The sequence below is a fragment of the Macaca nemestrina genome, chromosome 10 (genome assembly GCF_043159975.1).
Source record: "Macaca nemestrina isolate mMacNem1 chromosome 10, mMacNem.hap1, whole genome shotgun sequence".
In the NCBI taxonomy this organism is placed as follows: Eukaryota; Metazoa; Chordata; class Mammalia; order Primates; family Cercopithecidae; genus Macaca; species Macaca nemestrina.
The window spans coordinates 127,291,414-127,304,922 of NC_092134.1; the positions used below are offsets into that span (position 1 = coordinate 127,291,414).

Consider the following 13,509-nt stretch of genomic DNA (forward strand, 5'->3'; position numbering starts at 1 on the left):
GATTACCCAAATGACAGGGGCCCTCCATGAATCCAGGAAAGTGAGGAGAGCCTTGGCTATGTACTGTGCGTACACTTTCAATTGTAAGGAAAGGAATTCTTTTGCTTTAAATTGTTTTTAAAATTTTGCTTTGTTTTGTTTTTTTGGTTGTTTGTTTATTTGTTTTCTGAGACAGGGTCTCCCTCTGTTGCCCAGGCTGGAGTGCAGTGGCATAATCATGGCTCACTGCAAGTTGAGCTCCTGGGCTCAAGTGATTGTCCCATCTCAGCCTCCCAAGTATCTGGGACTACAGGCATGTGCTACCATGCTCAGCAAATTTCTTATATTATTTTAGAGACAGGGTTTCACCATGTTGCTCAGGCTGGTCTCGAACTCCTGAGATTAAGTGATCTGCCCTCCTTGGCCTCCCAAAGTGCTGGAATTACAGGTGTGAGCCACTGCACCCAGCCAGTTTTTAAGTTTCTTTATTTAATAGTATAAACTGCTATGCCTTTGTGTCCCTCAAGAAATAACTGAGAAATCATGTTTAAAAACATATTTCAAGGCCCCACACCAAAAATCTCTGTTTCAAGTCATCGCCATATGTCAGATCATAGTTAATTGCTTAAGGGTTGAATCTGACACCTAACTTACAGTAGTAACTGCAATGTCAAAGGATGGAAATGGGAAGAGGGAGATTCTTGCCTAGTTCCTCCTCCGAATCCCCAAACCCCAGTCCCAACCAGAGCTTTATGGAGATAAAGAGTATTACAAGCTCTCTAGAGACAAACAGATGTGCGATGCACCCCCTTACTACAGAAACTAAAGGAAAGGCTGTCTGAGCAGCAGAGCACTGGGAGTAGAGCCATGCCTCTAAACTTTAATCAATAATATCACACCAACCAGGCAGACCACACTCCCGTCAGGAATAATGGCTCCCACAGCAGTGATTCTCAATCTTGGGAAGGTAAGGTGTGCACAAGCATAGTTCGATAAACTCCACATCACAATTTCAGAAATGTATGCTGCTTTTCTCTGCCTCCACAGAGAGAGGTATAACCTGGTTCTCCAAAACCAGGGAAGAGATGGTCCCAATCAGATTCCCCTTAAGAAATAGGAGAAAATAAGATCAATAATCACCCAATCAATTGCATAGCATTTTACTCACTTCAGCCCTGTTATATAGTTCTCTCCACAACTGAAACTTGCCCTCTCCCTTCAAAGCACCTCCAAATCTCATCTCACCACTATCTGGCCTACAGACACTACTAATGCTACAGCCTCCCAGTCCCTCTTCTGCCTCTTCCCATCCTGCACTGAGAAGGAAGCCAGGTTCACCTCCAGTCAGCGCACCTTTGTAAAATACCTTCCCTCCCTGTAGCATCTTTTCCCTCTTGAACCTCTCCATGCCTCAGTTGATCCTTGTCCACCTCAAGGTACCCTATGCTGCTCTGAGTTTGAGCATCTTGGGAGGCCCCACTTTCTAAACCTCTGGGAGCCTTCCCCTTGCTACTTCTTTCCTGTCTACGGAGTACTTTTCTTAGTTTTAGGAATTCATTGTTGTTTTCTCTCCTACAGAATGCAAAACGGATGGGCTGTGTCCTCATGGGGCCCTCATGTACATACTCCACCTTCCAGATGTAGTAAGTAATACTACTGTGAACTGAAGTCAGGACATGATATTGCAACTTAAAGAAACAACAGTCTAGTCCAGGCAACACAATCAGAGGTGTTGAGGTCTAGTATTTTGCCATCTCTCCATAACTGTCATTCTCTTATCCAGGTAACTTCCCTTGCTCAGCATGGAGTGAATGTCTGTAGCCACCCAGGTTGAGTCATTAACGTGTGACCTTGAGAGAAAGCATGGTATGAGTAAAAAGTCAGAGTATTGAGCAAAAGCAGGAAAGATAGTGAAATTGGATAATTTGAGGAGTTTAATAAATAAAATATTCACAAAAGTATGGGTAGAGGGCTGGGAAACACAAAAGAAAGTGCAGCACCCCAGGGTATTAGTAGGGTTCTGTTCTATCCTGTAGGTCTGTGAAAGTGGGGAAAATAACAATATGTTTAGTTCATGGGGTTATTTGAGGATTATATAAATGAGATGTTAAAGTCCTCTGTACAGTGCCCTTACTATCTTAGAACAAAGCTCTCAATATATTCTAGAATGAATATATTTTTCTGGCTCTGGGAAAATTACCCTCATCTCTTTCATTCATTTTACACAATGTAATTATCACCAAAATATACTGTGTTCTGCTAATTACACCTCCCTAATCAAAATCCTGCTCAAGTTCCTTTTTTGTGCCTGTTCAATCTGACCCTGAATCAAGAATCACCCTTCATCTACACAGAAAAAACTGTGCAGAGGATCACTCGCAATGGATTTTGGAGGGTAAACATTAGACCTCTGAAAATTCTGTTGCGAAGTTTGCTTTTGTCACCTCACACCCACCATTACAATCAGTCTCAGATGCTCAGGCTCACTGAGCACTTTTTCAGCTTCTCTTCCATACCAAAATGCAGACAGATCCAGAATCTTACTCTTCCTTGCATTTGTTCCTAATTGTCATCTAACCTGATCACTTACTATATTGCTATAGAGTATGCTCAAAAGGAAAGGAGGATTGGAAAAACCAATTCACCATTTATGAAGACCTTCTACGTGCAAAGAAGCATTTTAGCTGTTTCAGAGTAGAGAGAATTAAGTAAAACACAGCCTCTGCCCACCCAAATAGAGAAGGTGACAAGGACTCTCCTGACCAATACAAGGCAGTGAGATCAATGCCACCAGGGAAATAGAAAGAGGAAATTGCAGAGGGCAGGGATCAGTGGCACCCGCCTGTAATCCCAGGGCTTTGGGAGATCGAAGCAGGAGGATCCCTTGAGCCCAGGAGTTTGAGACTAGCCTAGGCAACATAGTGAGACCCTGCTCTACAGAAAATTTAAAAATAAAAAAATTAGCCAGGTGTAGTCATGCATGCCCAGCAATGTGGCAGGCCAATATGGGAGGATCGCTTGAACTGAGGAGGTCAAGGCTCCAGTGATCCAGATCACACCACTTCACGCCAGCCTGGGTGTCAGAGTGAGACCCTATAAAAGAGAAAGAGAGAAAGGTGAGAGAAAGAGAAGGAGAGAAAGGAAGGAAGGAAGGAAGGAAGGAGAGAAAGGAAGGAAGGAAGGAAGGAAGGAAGGAAGGAAAAAGAAAGAGAGAGGAAGGGAGAGAGAGAAAAGGGAAAAGAAAAGAGAAGCTGTAGCGTGCACAGAAAGGAAGAGTCACCTCTGTTTGAGGGGACTAAGATTCAATGGGGGGAAGAAACCTCATGAAGGAGATGCAATTGTTTGCATGTTGAAGAATGGGTAAAATTTTAACGGGTAGAGAGATGAGGAGATGAGCTTTCTAGCCAGGCAGAGGGAGAAGTATGTGTAAAAGCAAACAAGCAGGGAAATGAAGAACTCTGTATTAGCCAGAGTTCAGGAAATGTATAGGGGAATAATAGAGATAAGACTAGCAAAATTAAGTAGGACCATATTTGGAAGTTCATGGGAGGAAAGTCCAGGTGAAGGAAGTTGCATTTAATGAGATTCGCGTCAGAAATCACTAAGGTTTTAAGCTTGGGAATGCCAAGAGAAGCAGCCCGACTTTCAGAAGAATGATTGACCACAGTGTATAGGAAAGACACAGGCAGAGACTGATGACAGGAAAGTCAGCAGAGAAGGAGGGCCTCGATTAGCAAGAAGGAAGTGGACATGGAAAGGGAGAATAACTGCAAAGATATTTGAAGGTAGAATCAATCAATAGTATCATGCTGGGGTGAGAGATGGAAAGTAGTCAAAGAAGCCTTTACAATCTCAAAACACTAAAATAAATGAAAAACAGTTTGGAGGAACAGAAATGAAAGAGAATGCTGACTGTGAACACTGTAGTTTGAGATGCAAGCAGGAAGCTCACTGAAACCTTTTGATGGAGCACTGAAGAAGGAAGGGGATGTTGTTTTCCTTCCTTCATTAAATACATATTAAGCACCTACATATGAGCCTAGCTGACTGGAGACACCAAGGTGAATAAGCCAGGCATGACCCTGCCTTCAGGGAGCTTATAGTCTAGTGGAAGAAACAGATATTAGATACTCACCCAAATAGTGACATGGTCTTAGGTACCATGGAAAGTTTTCCTGATAGATAAAGAGATACATAATCTAGGAGCTGAAGAATGAGTGAGAATCAGTCTGGCAAAGAGGCAGGCGAACATCATTCCTGGCACTTGTCAAGGCCCTGATTGGGAATGAAGATTGATAAGTTTAAGTAACTATGAAATGGTCCAGGTGTTGAGCAAGGGAAGGAAAGCTCTCAAATCCCCAGCTGATGTCTCACAGGCAGTTCATTGCAGAGCTGGGAAGAAGGCAATGCACGGCAAAGTGTAGATGGCATCTTTTTGGCTTTACAACAATGGTGGCTGGGTCCATCCTTTTTCTGAGTCCGACTTCCCTAGTATCCCAGCCCAGATATCATGACAACTCACTTTAGAATAAATTAAAATAACCCAGCCACATATTCACAAAATTGCCTAGAGGGTGCTTAGAACACAGCATATGCTCAACAAGTGTTTTTAAACTCAGCTTTGTGAGAAAGACTCCTATATACATGATAAATCTGCTTTAATGACCTGATTTCATTCTTACCATTCATACATACATGCTGAAACAGGTTAAAGAGGGATCTTATTTGTGCTACTAAAGTTAATCCTGATAATGGTTTTTTCTTCTCAACCTCTTGACACAGCCTTGACACGGAATTGAGCTACCCCATGATCTCAGCTGGAAGTTTTGGATTGTCATGTGACTATAAAGAAACCTTAACCAGGCTGATGTCTCCAGCTAGAAAGTTGACATACTTCTTGGTTAACTTTTGGAAAACCAATGATCTACCCTTCAAAACTTATTCCTGGAGCACTTCGTATGTTTACAAGAATGGTACGGAGTCCGAGGACTGTTTCTGGTAAGCAGGATCATGAAATTTCATTAGCACTGGCCATGGAAAGAAGCCATAGGATCATGGAGGCCACCTAGTTATTATCAGGTACACCTTCCACCGGTAACAGCATTGGGTATAGACACCAGTTCACTTTCTCACACATAAATAAAAGCAAAGGGGATCAAGTAAATATAGAGTTGTAAAAATAATCAGTATAGTTTGCATCTGCAACACTCTTTACTATTTTGAAAGTACATTCACATCAGTTTTATTGATTTTCTACAGTACGTTATCTGAAGAAAATAAAACAAGTAATAGGATCCCTATTTTACAGATAAGGTAAATGAAAGCCAGGGGTTAATGTTTTCACACTCCTGTGTAAGAAACAATACCAGAGAACATGCATCTTGCCTATTCCTACAATTAATTAGAAAAAGATGATCTTACACTTCTTCAGAGGAACAAGAGGTGGGGGAGAAACAGGAATAATGGGTATGGTATTAATAATAGTTTGTTTACATACTGCTATAAAGAACTACTCGAGACTGGGTAACTGATGAAGGAAAAAATGTTGACTCACAGTTCAGCATGGCTGGGGAGGCCTCAGGAAACTTACAATCATGACAGAAGGCGAAGAACAAGCAAGGCACTTTCTTCAAAAGGCAGCAGGAAGGACAAGTGCTAAGCGAAGAGGGATGAGCCCCTTATAAAACCATCAGAACTCATGAGAACTTACTCACTATCACGAGAACAGCATGGGGCAAACCACCCTCATGGTTCAATTACCTCCACCTGGTCTCTCCTTTGACACGTGGGGATGATTGAGATTATGGGGATAACAATTCAAGATGAGATTTGGGTGGGGCCACAAAGCCTAACCATATCAGGTATCATTACTAAAATAAAATGGAAAGATTCATTCAACTCCAACAAAGGTGGTAGAGGAAATCTTCTGGCTGGGTTGCTGCCTGTACTTCCAGGATGCTGCTTAATTCTGCAGTCTCTCTCCACCTAAGTATGCAAAAGACTAAGATGGGATACCACCAGGGGTGCGCATCCAGGGACCTACAGGAATCAACCCACAGTATCTAATGTGAGGTTTAAACAGGAGCAGAAATTATTCCTATCAACTTTGAATTTTTGTACTGTAGATTCAAGGGTTTCAACTTATCTATGATAATGGGACTAGTTGATAAAGCAGAGGAGAACCCTCTTCCTGCAAGCAGCTGGAAGCCATCACAAAGGACTCACCAAATGTCTACTATTTACGTGTATACATGAAGATCCCTAAAAGCTCCCCCATCCTTTCACTAATTTAGAGCTTCACAATCTAAATTAGTGGTATCATGGTGTGTGCTGTCTATCGTGTTAATAGCAGAAATGAATTTTAGATGAACAAATCTTAGGATAGATCTGCAAAAAAGAAGTGAAAGGCCTGAAAGGCCATGAGGGAACTAAGCTGTTTTCTTAGTTTCTCTCTTTCCTATTCCAGGTACCTTAACGCTCTGGAGGCCAGTGTTTCCTATTTCTCCCACGAACTCAGTTTTAAGTTGGTGTTAAGACAAGATAAGGAGTTTCAGGATATCTTAATGGACCACAACAGGAAAAGCAATGGTAAGAAGACATGAAGATAATTTTGTTGGTTTTTTTTTTGCTAACTTCTTCTTTATGACTACCACCTCCTTATAAGTCATTTCAACAAATCTTCCACTGCAGAGCTATCATCATTCCTCCTACATATTTTGTCTATTTTGGGAGATCTATAATTGCGTGCAACTTCATTATATTGTTCCTTTCATTGACTAAAACCTTATCCTCTGAGAGAAAATCCATAAGTATGACTGACAATTAACATAATAATGATAATGCTAAAATCCAGCTTTTATAAACCCAAATGATATTATGACCCACCCTCAGCAAACTCTTATAAAATTCACCTCAATGCAACATATTATTGGATTTGTGACTAATCTTCACACATTCTGAGCCCCAGTCCTCCTGGTGACCAAGAGGATGAATTTATTGATTATATAGCTTCATGCAAAATTATAAGGTAAGCAAAGATTATATCACTTTCCTAATCTTTCTGTATCTTACCTGCCCAGTGATCTACCAGCTAGAGACCAAGTATGAAAGCCTAATTGGATAAAATTTATCCACAGATAAAAGACCACACATTGGGTACAGTGTACACTGCTTGGCAGATAGGTGCACCAAAATTTTAGAAATCACCACTAAAGAACTTATTCATGTAACCAAACACCGCCTGTTCGCCCAAAAACCTATTCAAATAAAAAAAAAAAAAAAACAAACAAACTTCATCCTCACTAAGATATTAGGGGATTTGTTGCACTTTCCACAGAATTCTGTCTACAAACAAGAATGTATCAGGGGCAAAGGAATCAATTGTGAGAATTTTCTACAAGGGAAGATACTTGCTTGGTGGATTCCCTGATATTCAAATTATCATTTATTGCCATTATCAAGCATTTGTTATATTAATGACCTACCAGTTGCAAAAACATTAACCAAGATATGGTGGGAAAGAAATATGTGAGTATTTATGTCTCTAAAGACTTTACAATTCAACAGGGCAGCATAATGGCACAGCATCTAAAAAGATCTAATGAAGTCTCCCCCGACTCCTCTCACTCATAGAACTGTGCATTCAGGATAGCTGGCAGAAATTCGTGGTAGACTTCAGACTGGACTCTGGCATTGGAGTTACTAAGATGAAGTTTTAAGTTAAGAGGCTACAGATAAAGCCCAAGTTGCTTAGGGAGACTTTATAAATTCTTCTCCGTTCTCACTTTTATAATATCTTTTTCAACCACTTTTACAAATGGTGAGGTATACTTCACTTATCTGTGACAACATATTCTGTAATTACTCCAGCCTGGCATAATGGAATAAGAACTGAACTTGACTGTCACAGCTATCTTTGTCATCTACTAGTTCTCTGGCCCTTTGGCATCTTCGCTTCAGCCTCCTTAAATCTATAAAATTAAAAGAATGATGGACTAGATGATTTTTTAAAAAAGATCCCATTCAGCTCTATTCTGACTCTATAATTGTAAATGGAAAAAAAAAAGGAGGAATTTAAGAAATTGGAGTTTATCTTTAAAAAATTTTACATTAACCTACTGGGTTCATATTCAGGCAACTGGTTCCCTCTCTGTTTGTCTGTAGACTGTCATATATTTATCTCCTTGTCTTACCTTCTCCTCCAGTGATTGTTATGTGTGGTGATCCAGAGTTCCTCTACAAGTTGAAGGGTGACCGAGCAGTGGCTGAAGACATTGTCATTATTCTAGTGGATCTTTTCAAGTAGGTATAATAGTTCGAAAAACCCTCCTCCTTTCAAAAAGGAAGTATTCCAAGGATTTCCGAAAGGCACATTCTCTTTTCTCTTGCTTTGCACAACCCCTTATGGGGTTACGTATGATGATAATATTTGAACTCCGTCACACCCTCATTCTTATTTACCTAATTGTGGCTTTAGCAGAGATGCATTCCTTTGACACCTTCACCATTTGTAAATATAAAAGGTTTATTATAGCCCCCATTAAACCCACATGTGTATTTATGACTGAGGCCTGCTCAGTCAACATAGAATCCTGGCTGGGTATGGTCGCTCACACCTGTAATCTCGGCACTTTGGGAGACCTAGGCAGGAGGATCGCTTGAGTCCAGGAGTTTCAGACCAGCCTGAGCAACACAGTGACACCCCATCTCTATTAAAAAAAAAAAAAAAAGAAGAAGAGGAAGAAGAAAGAAAAAACATATGACCCTGATCTCTAGCCAGATTTTAAAGTCTTTATCCAGGAAATAATAAATCAACTAAAGACTCAATAATATTGTTCCTGGTAATGCCAGCCCCATTTTCTTCCTTCAGTTGCTAATGGCCTTTGGTCCTAGATTACTTTTCCTTCAGCCACCTCTGATAAGCTTGAAGTTTCAGTTATATGAGTCTGATATACACAATTATTCCTCACCCTCTGTGGTGTAGTCACTAGGTGGTGCTCTTTTCCTCCACATTTCTCTGGGCCAAGGAGAAAAATTGCTGGAGAGAAGAAAGCACTTTTGATCACATCTCATCTTTTTTTTAATCGCTAATTATCTGATATGGTTGGAGACCCCACTGACAAGCTGTGCCAAGGTAATATTTGAATCAAGTTAGGCTTGAAGAAGGTGTCACTGCCATGCCCATGCCCCTTGTCTCCAGAAGCCAGATCACATGACTTCACTTATCTGACTGGACCATTAATCATTACCTGTCTGTACTCAGACAAGAGGCTGTTACTGTCTAGATCTTTCCCATATTTGCCTGATCATTTCACCCACACTAACAATACTTCTCACAGCATGAATGGAAATGAAGTATAGGAACTGCAGGCTTGTTTGATGGCCAGACATTCATGAAAGTAATTTAATTAACCAACTAGACTCTTAACTACAGAAGTACAGGGAAGAGGTCAGAGTTACCGATATTTCACTCCAAGAACCTCATTGATTTCAATAGCTGCTTTGCCCCTGGAAGGAGCCCTTAGTGTACCCACGTTGGTGTAATTTTACTTTCAGAAATCCTCAATAAACCACCAAAGTGCTGGCATTCCTCTGTCACTAATCCCAAAGGACACCTGGCTATGTTTTGGAAAGCTCATGAGACTAAATTAGACATAATATGTTCACATTCTAATTCTGACACTTCTGGTTGTTTTGACTCTTGGATTTTTGTTAGCATTTTGAGATTAAATCTTCTCATTTGTAAAATGAGAATTAAAATGCCTTCTTCATAGGGGTGCTTCTAGGATTAATGTGATAATAGGAGTAAAATATCCAATACAGTTCTTAACACATAGTAGATGTGTTCAAATATTAAATATGCTGGGCACAGTGGTGCATGCCTGTTGTCTCAGCTGCTTGGGAAGCTGAGGCGGGAGGATGGATAGCTTGAATCTAGGAGTTCAAGACCAGACTAGGTAACGTAGCAAGACCTTGTCTCCTAAAAAAAAAATGTTTTTAAATAAAACATTTAATAATGGTCAGCCTAATTACAGCAGTTCAAACATCAGATTCTTTTCAAACCTCAAAATAATAGGAAGCTTAGAAACCATAGCATTTGAGGCCGGGCTATTGGCTCCCACCTGTAATCCCAGCACTTTAGGAGAGGCAGGCAGTTCACCTGAGGTCAGGAGTTTAAGACCAGCCTGACCAACATGCTGAAAACCCGTCTCTTCTAAAAATCCAAAAAAAAATAGCCGGGCGTGGTGGTGGGTGCCTGTAATCCCAGCTACTCGGGAGGCTGAGGCAGGAGAATCGCTTTAACCTGGGAGGCGGAGGTTGCAGTGAGCCGAGATCATGCCATTACACTCCAGCCTGGGCAATGAGAGCGAAACTCCATCTAAAAATAAAATAAAATAAAAAGTAAAAGGAAAAATAAACCATAGCATTTGCACAGCAATCTTAGACAGTACTGAGAGTCTACAATGTGCCAGGCATTGTTTAGGAGTTGAGGGTACAAGAATCAATAAGCTAATGTTCCATATATCAAAAAGCTTACCGTGTTAGAGGAGAGGTTTAGTCTTTTTATGCTTATGTTTCACCATCTAAAACATAAGTTTAGTGATAAAATTTCTCTCTACCATGTCTCAATATCTCTAAATTGTTAAAAGCACTTAAGGAAAAGAAAGTTTCTACCTACAAACCAAGCCTTAAAAGCAAGCATGAGCTCACATGTCCACAGCCCCCCAAAATCTCAAAGAAATCAAGAAATTCTGTATTCTCGTTTTCTTTTCCTTTATGTATGTTAACCACAATTGCTTAAATTCTCTTATTTAACCTAGCAAGCACAGAAGAAAACAATTCTATCTGGGGAAAGTAGAAAGTTTTGCAGATTAATGAAAAAAAATGTTTTAAACTATTTTCAAGGATGATGATATAGTTTGTGTGAACTGTAGAAGATATATCTCTATTTTTCCTAATTTTCATGAGGAATCTGTGCTTTTTATTACAGTGACCAGTACTTTGAGGACAATGTCACAGCCCCTGACTATATGAAAAATGTCCTTGTTCTGACGCAGTCTCCTGGGAATTCCCTCCTAAATAGCTCTTTCTCCAGGAATCTATCCCCAGTAAGCTATTATTTTATGTTATAGTATAAATTATATATTATTATTTTCCTTGTCAAGGGTAAGATACTTTTTGTCCATTTAGGACCCAAATTCTAAAATGAGCAATTATTTTTACTTGCTCCAATGCACTCAACAAATGTCAACTGAAACCAACTACATGTACAGCATTTTGAAACAGCAGGGTCCCTATCAAAGCTCTTAACTGTAGGTCACTCTGCTAGACTATAGAACAGCCCAACAGCGGACACATGTGCAACATTGGCATGAAAGTAACAATATGGAAAGACAGGAAGAAGCCCTGCTAATGAGGGTCAATCTTACACTTATAAGAGGTAGACATTAAACAATGTAAAATAAAGCAAGGGTTACGGGAAAGTTCCCTATGTCCTAAAGCAAAATTTTCCTGTCACTGATATTAAAATCCTCCCATTAGAAATGTGTATTCCTAGGTTAAGACATTGTCTTCCATTATAATTAAGTTGACCATTGTCCAAATTTGCCCAGGAGAGTTTTGGTGTATTCCTGTTATCCCACTATACCATCTGCTTTAGCATTTGTGCAGAAATAAGAGCCTCCATTTGGACACTAAATCATGGCTACCTTATTATAATGCAGGGCTCCTGATTCTAATAGTATATTGGGCTTTGTCAGTCCCTGTACTTTCATACGATTAAATCTATTAGATGCATTCTGCCCACAGAGACAAACCTTTGAGAGCAGACTGGGATGGGAGGAGAAGGAAGGGGCAATGATGATGACATTAAAACAACTTTGGGATGGCAAGTCAAGGGCCAGGCCCAAAAAGCTGCAAAGAAAGATGGATATCTCTGGGGTGTCACAGTTTTTCCCAGCTAGAAGTTCTAAGTCCCCCCATTTACGACCGTGCCAAAATTAGAGACTGCATCCTCTTTTGGAGCTGGGTCTTAACTGGATTTTTTTACCTCATGAAATGATTTCAGCAAAAGAAACTGAAACCAATGAAAGGGTTTTATTTTTCCAGCAAATATAATTCTGAGTGTAATATCTGGATATCACTTGACCCTCTTCATGGTTCTAGCAAAAATACAATTCTTTGCAAATGGGCAGTTCAACATGCCCGAGGTAATGGAACCCACTTGGTCTCAGTTCAGCAAGGGCTTTTAATCCATCACTCAGCCCTGTGAAGGTCACCATTCTCCAGCAGCCGAGGCACAGCAGTTCTGACCCTCTCCATTATTTTTCCCAGGGCAGGCATTTGGGGCATGAAATAATACCCAATCAGAATTGTATTCAAAGCAAGTTCAGTGGTATCATCCAATCAAAACTGCTCATGTTCCATTCAGAATACTGAAATGCAGGGATTGTTTTTGGTTTCTGATTTTTGGGTTTCTCTTTTGCACTTTAATAAAAACAATCAACTACAAGCTAACATTATTTCTATATAAAATCTTATAAGAATTATGAAAATGCTTCATGTTGCCTTTCCTGGTTGATTTGTATTTTTTTCATCATAGGAATGAAGTATAACTGCTTATAGTTACTTCCCTCATTTTACTGATTCCAAGAGAAGACAGAATTGTGACATGGGATCATAAAGAACACTGACCCAAAGAAGAGTTATTTTTCTTTCTTTCTCTGTTTCTTTCTTTTTTTTTTTTTTTTTTTTTTTGAGATGGAGTCTCACTCTGTCACCCAGGCTGGAGTGCAGTGGGATCTCGACTCACTGCAACCTCCACCTCCTAGGTTCAAGTGATTCTCCTGCCTCAGCCTCCCGAGTAGCTGGAATTACAGGCGTGTGCCACCACAGCCGGCTAATTTTTTCATATTGTTATAGAGATGGGGTTTCTGCATGTTGGCCAGGCTGGTCTCGAACTCCTGACCTCAGGTGATCCACTCACCTTGGCATCCCAAAGTGCTGGGTTTACAGACATGATCCGTCTCACCCGGCCTCCAAGGAAGAGTTTTCTAAAAGTCTCATTAAATAACATCCCTTCAATTCCCCTCCTATCCCTTTAAATTTCCAGTTACCCTGCTGATCCCAACAACCTTTTGTTCTAGGCTCAAGACCAGATTCTTTTCTGAAGGACCCGTTTTAATATTTTCCTTTTTTTATTTAGACAAAACGAGACTTTGCTCTTGCCTATTTGAATGGAATCCTGCTCTTTGGACATATGCTAAAGACATTTCTTGAAAATGGAGAAAATATTACCACCCCCAAATTTGCTCATGCTTTCAGGAATCTCACTTTTGAAGGTACTGGTCTATAAAGAGCAAATAACCCCAAGGTGAAGAAATATGGGCTTTCTGAGTGGATTTGGGGCAACAAAGAGGGTTTAACAATAGATGATTCCACAGCTAAATTCCTTTAAATTCAACTGGATGCAAAGATCATTACATAAACTTTGAGGGTGCTGTTATTGATAACTGAACCCCAGTTTATGCT

At 40.2% G+C, this 13,509-nt stretch overlaps 1 protein-coding gene across 2 annotated transcripts in view; it reads left to right on the forward strand.

Annotated features, from left to right (window-relative positions):
• Positions 1-13,509, forward strand: part of LOC105481896 (guanylate cyclase 2C) — an 82,406-nt gene that overhangs the window by 8,644 nt on the left and 60,253 nt on the right. For both annotated transcript variants that reach the window (XM_011741690.3, XM_071072172.1), the window contains exons 3-8: positions 1,558-1,622; positions 4,762-4,977; positions 6,446-6,567; positions 8,184-8,280; positions 10,970-11,087; positions 13,184-13,319. In XM_011741690.3, the coding sequence (XP_011739992.1) occupies positions 1,558-1,622; positions 4,762-4,977; positions 6,446-6,567; positions 8,184-8,280; positions 10,970-11,087; positions 13,184-13,319 (754 nt within the window). The remainder of the gene's footprint in view (positions 1-1,557; positions 1,623-4,761; positions 4,978-6,445; positions 6,568-8,183; positions 8,281-10,969; positions 11,088-13,183; positions 13,320-13,509) is intronic.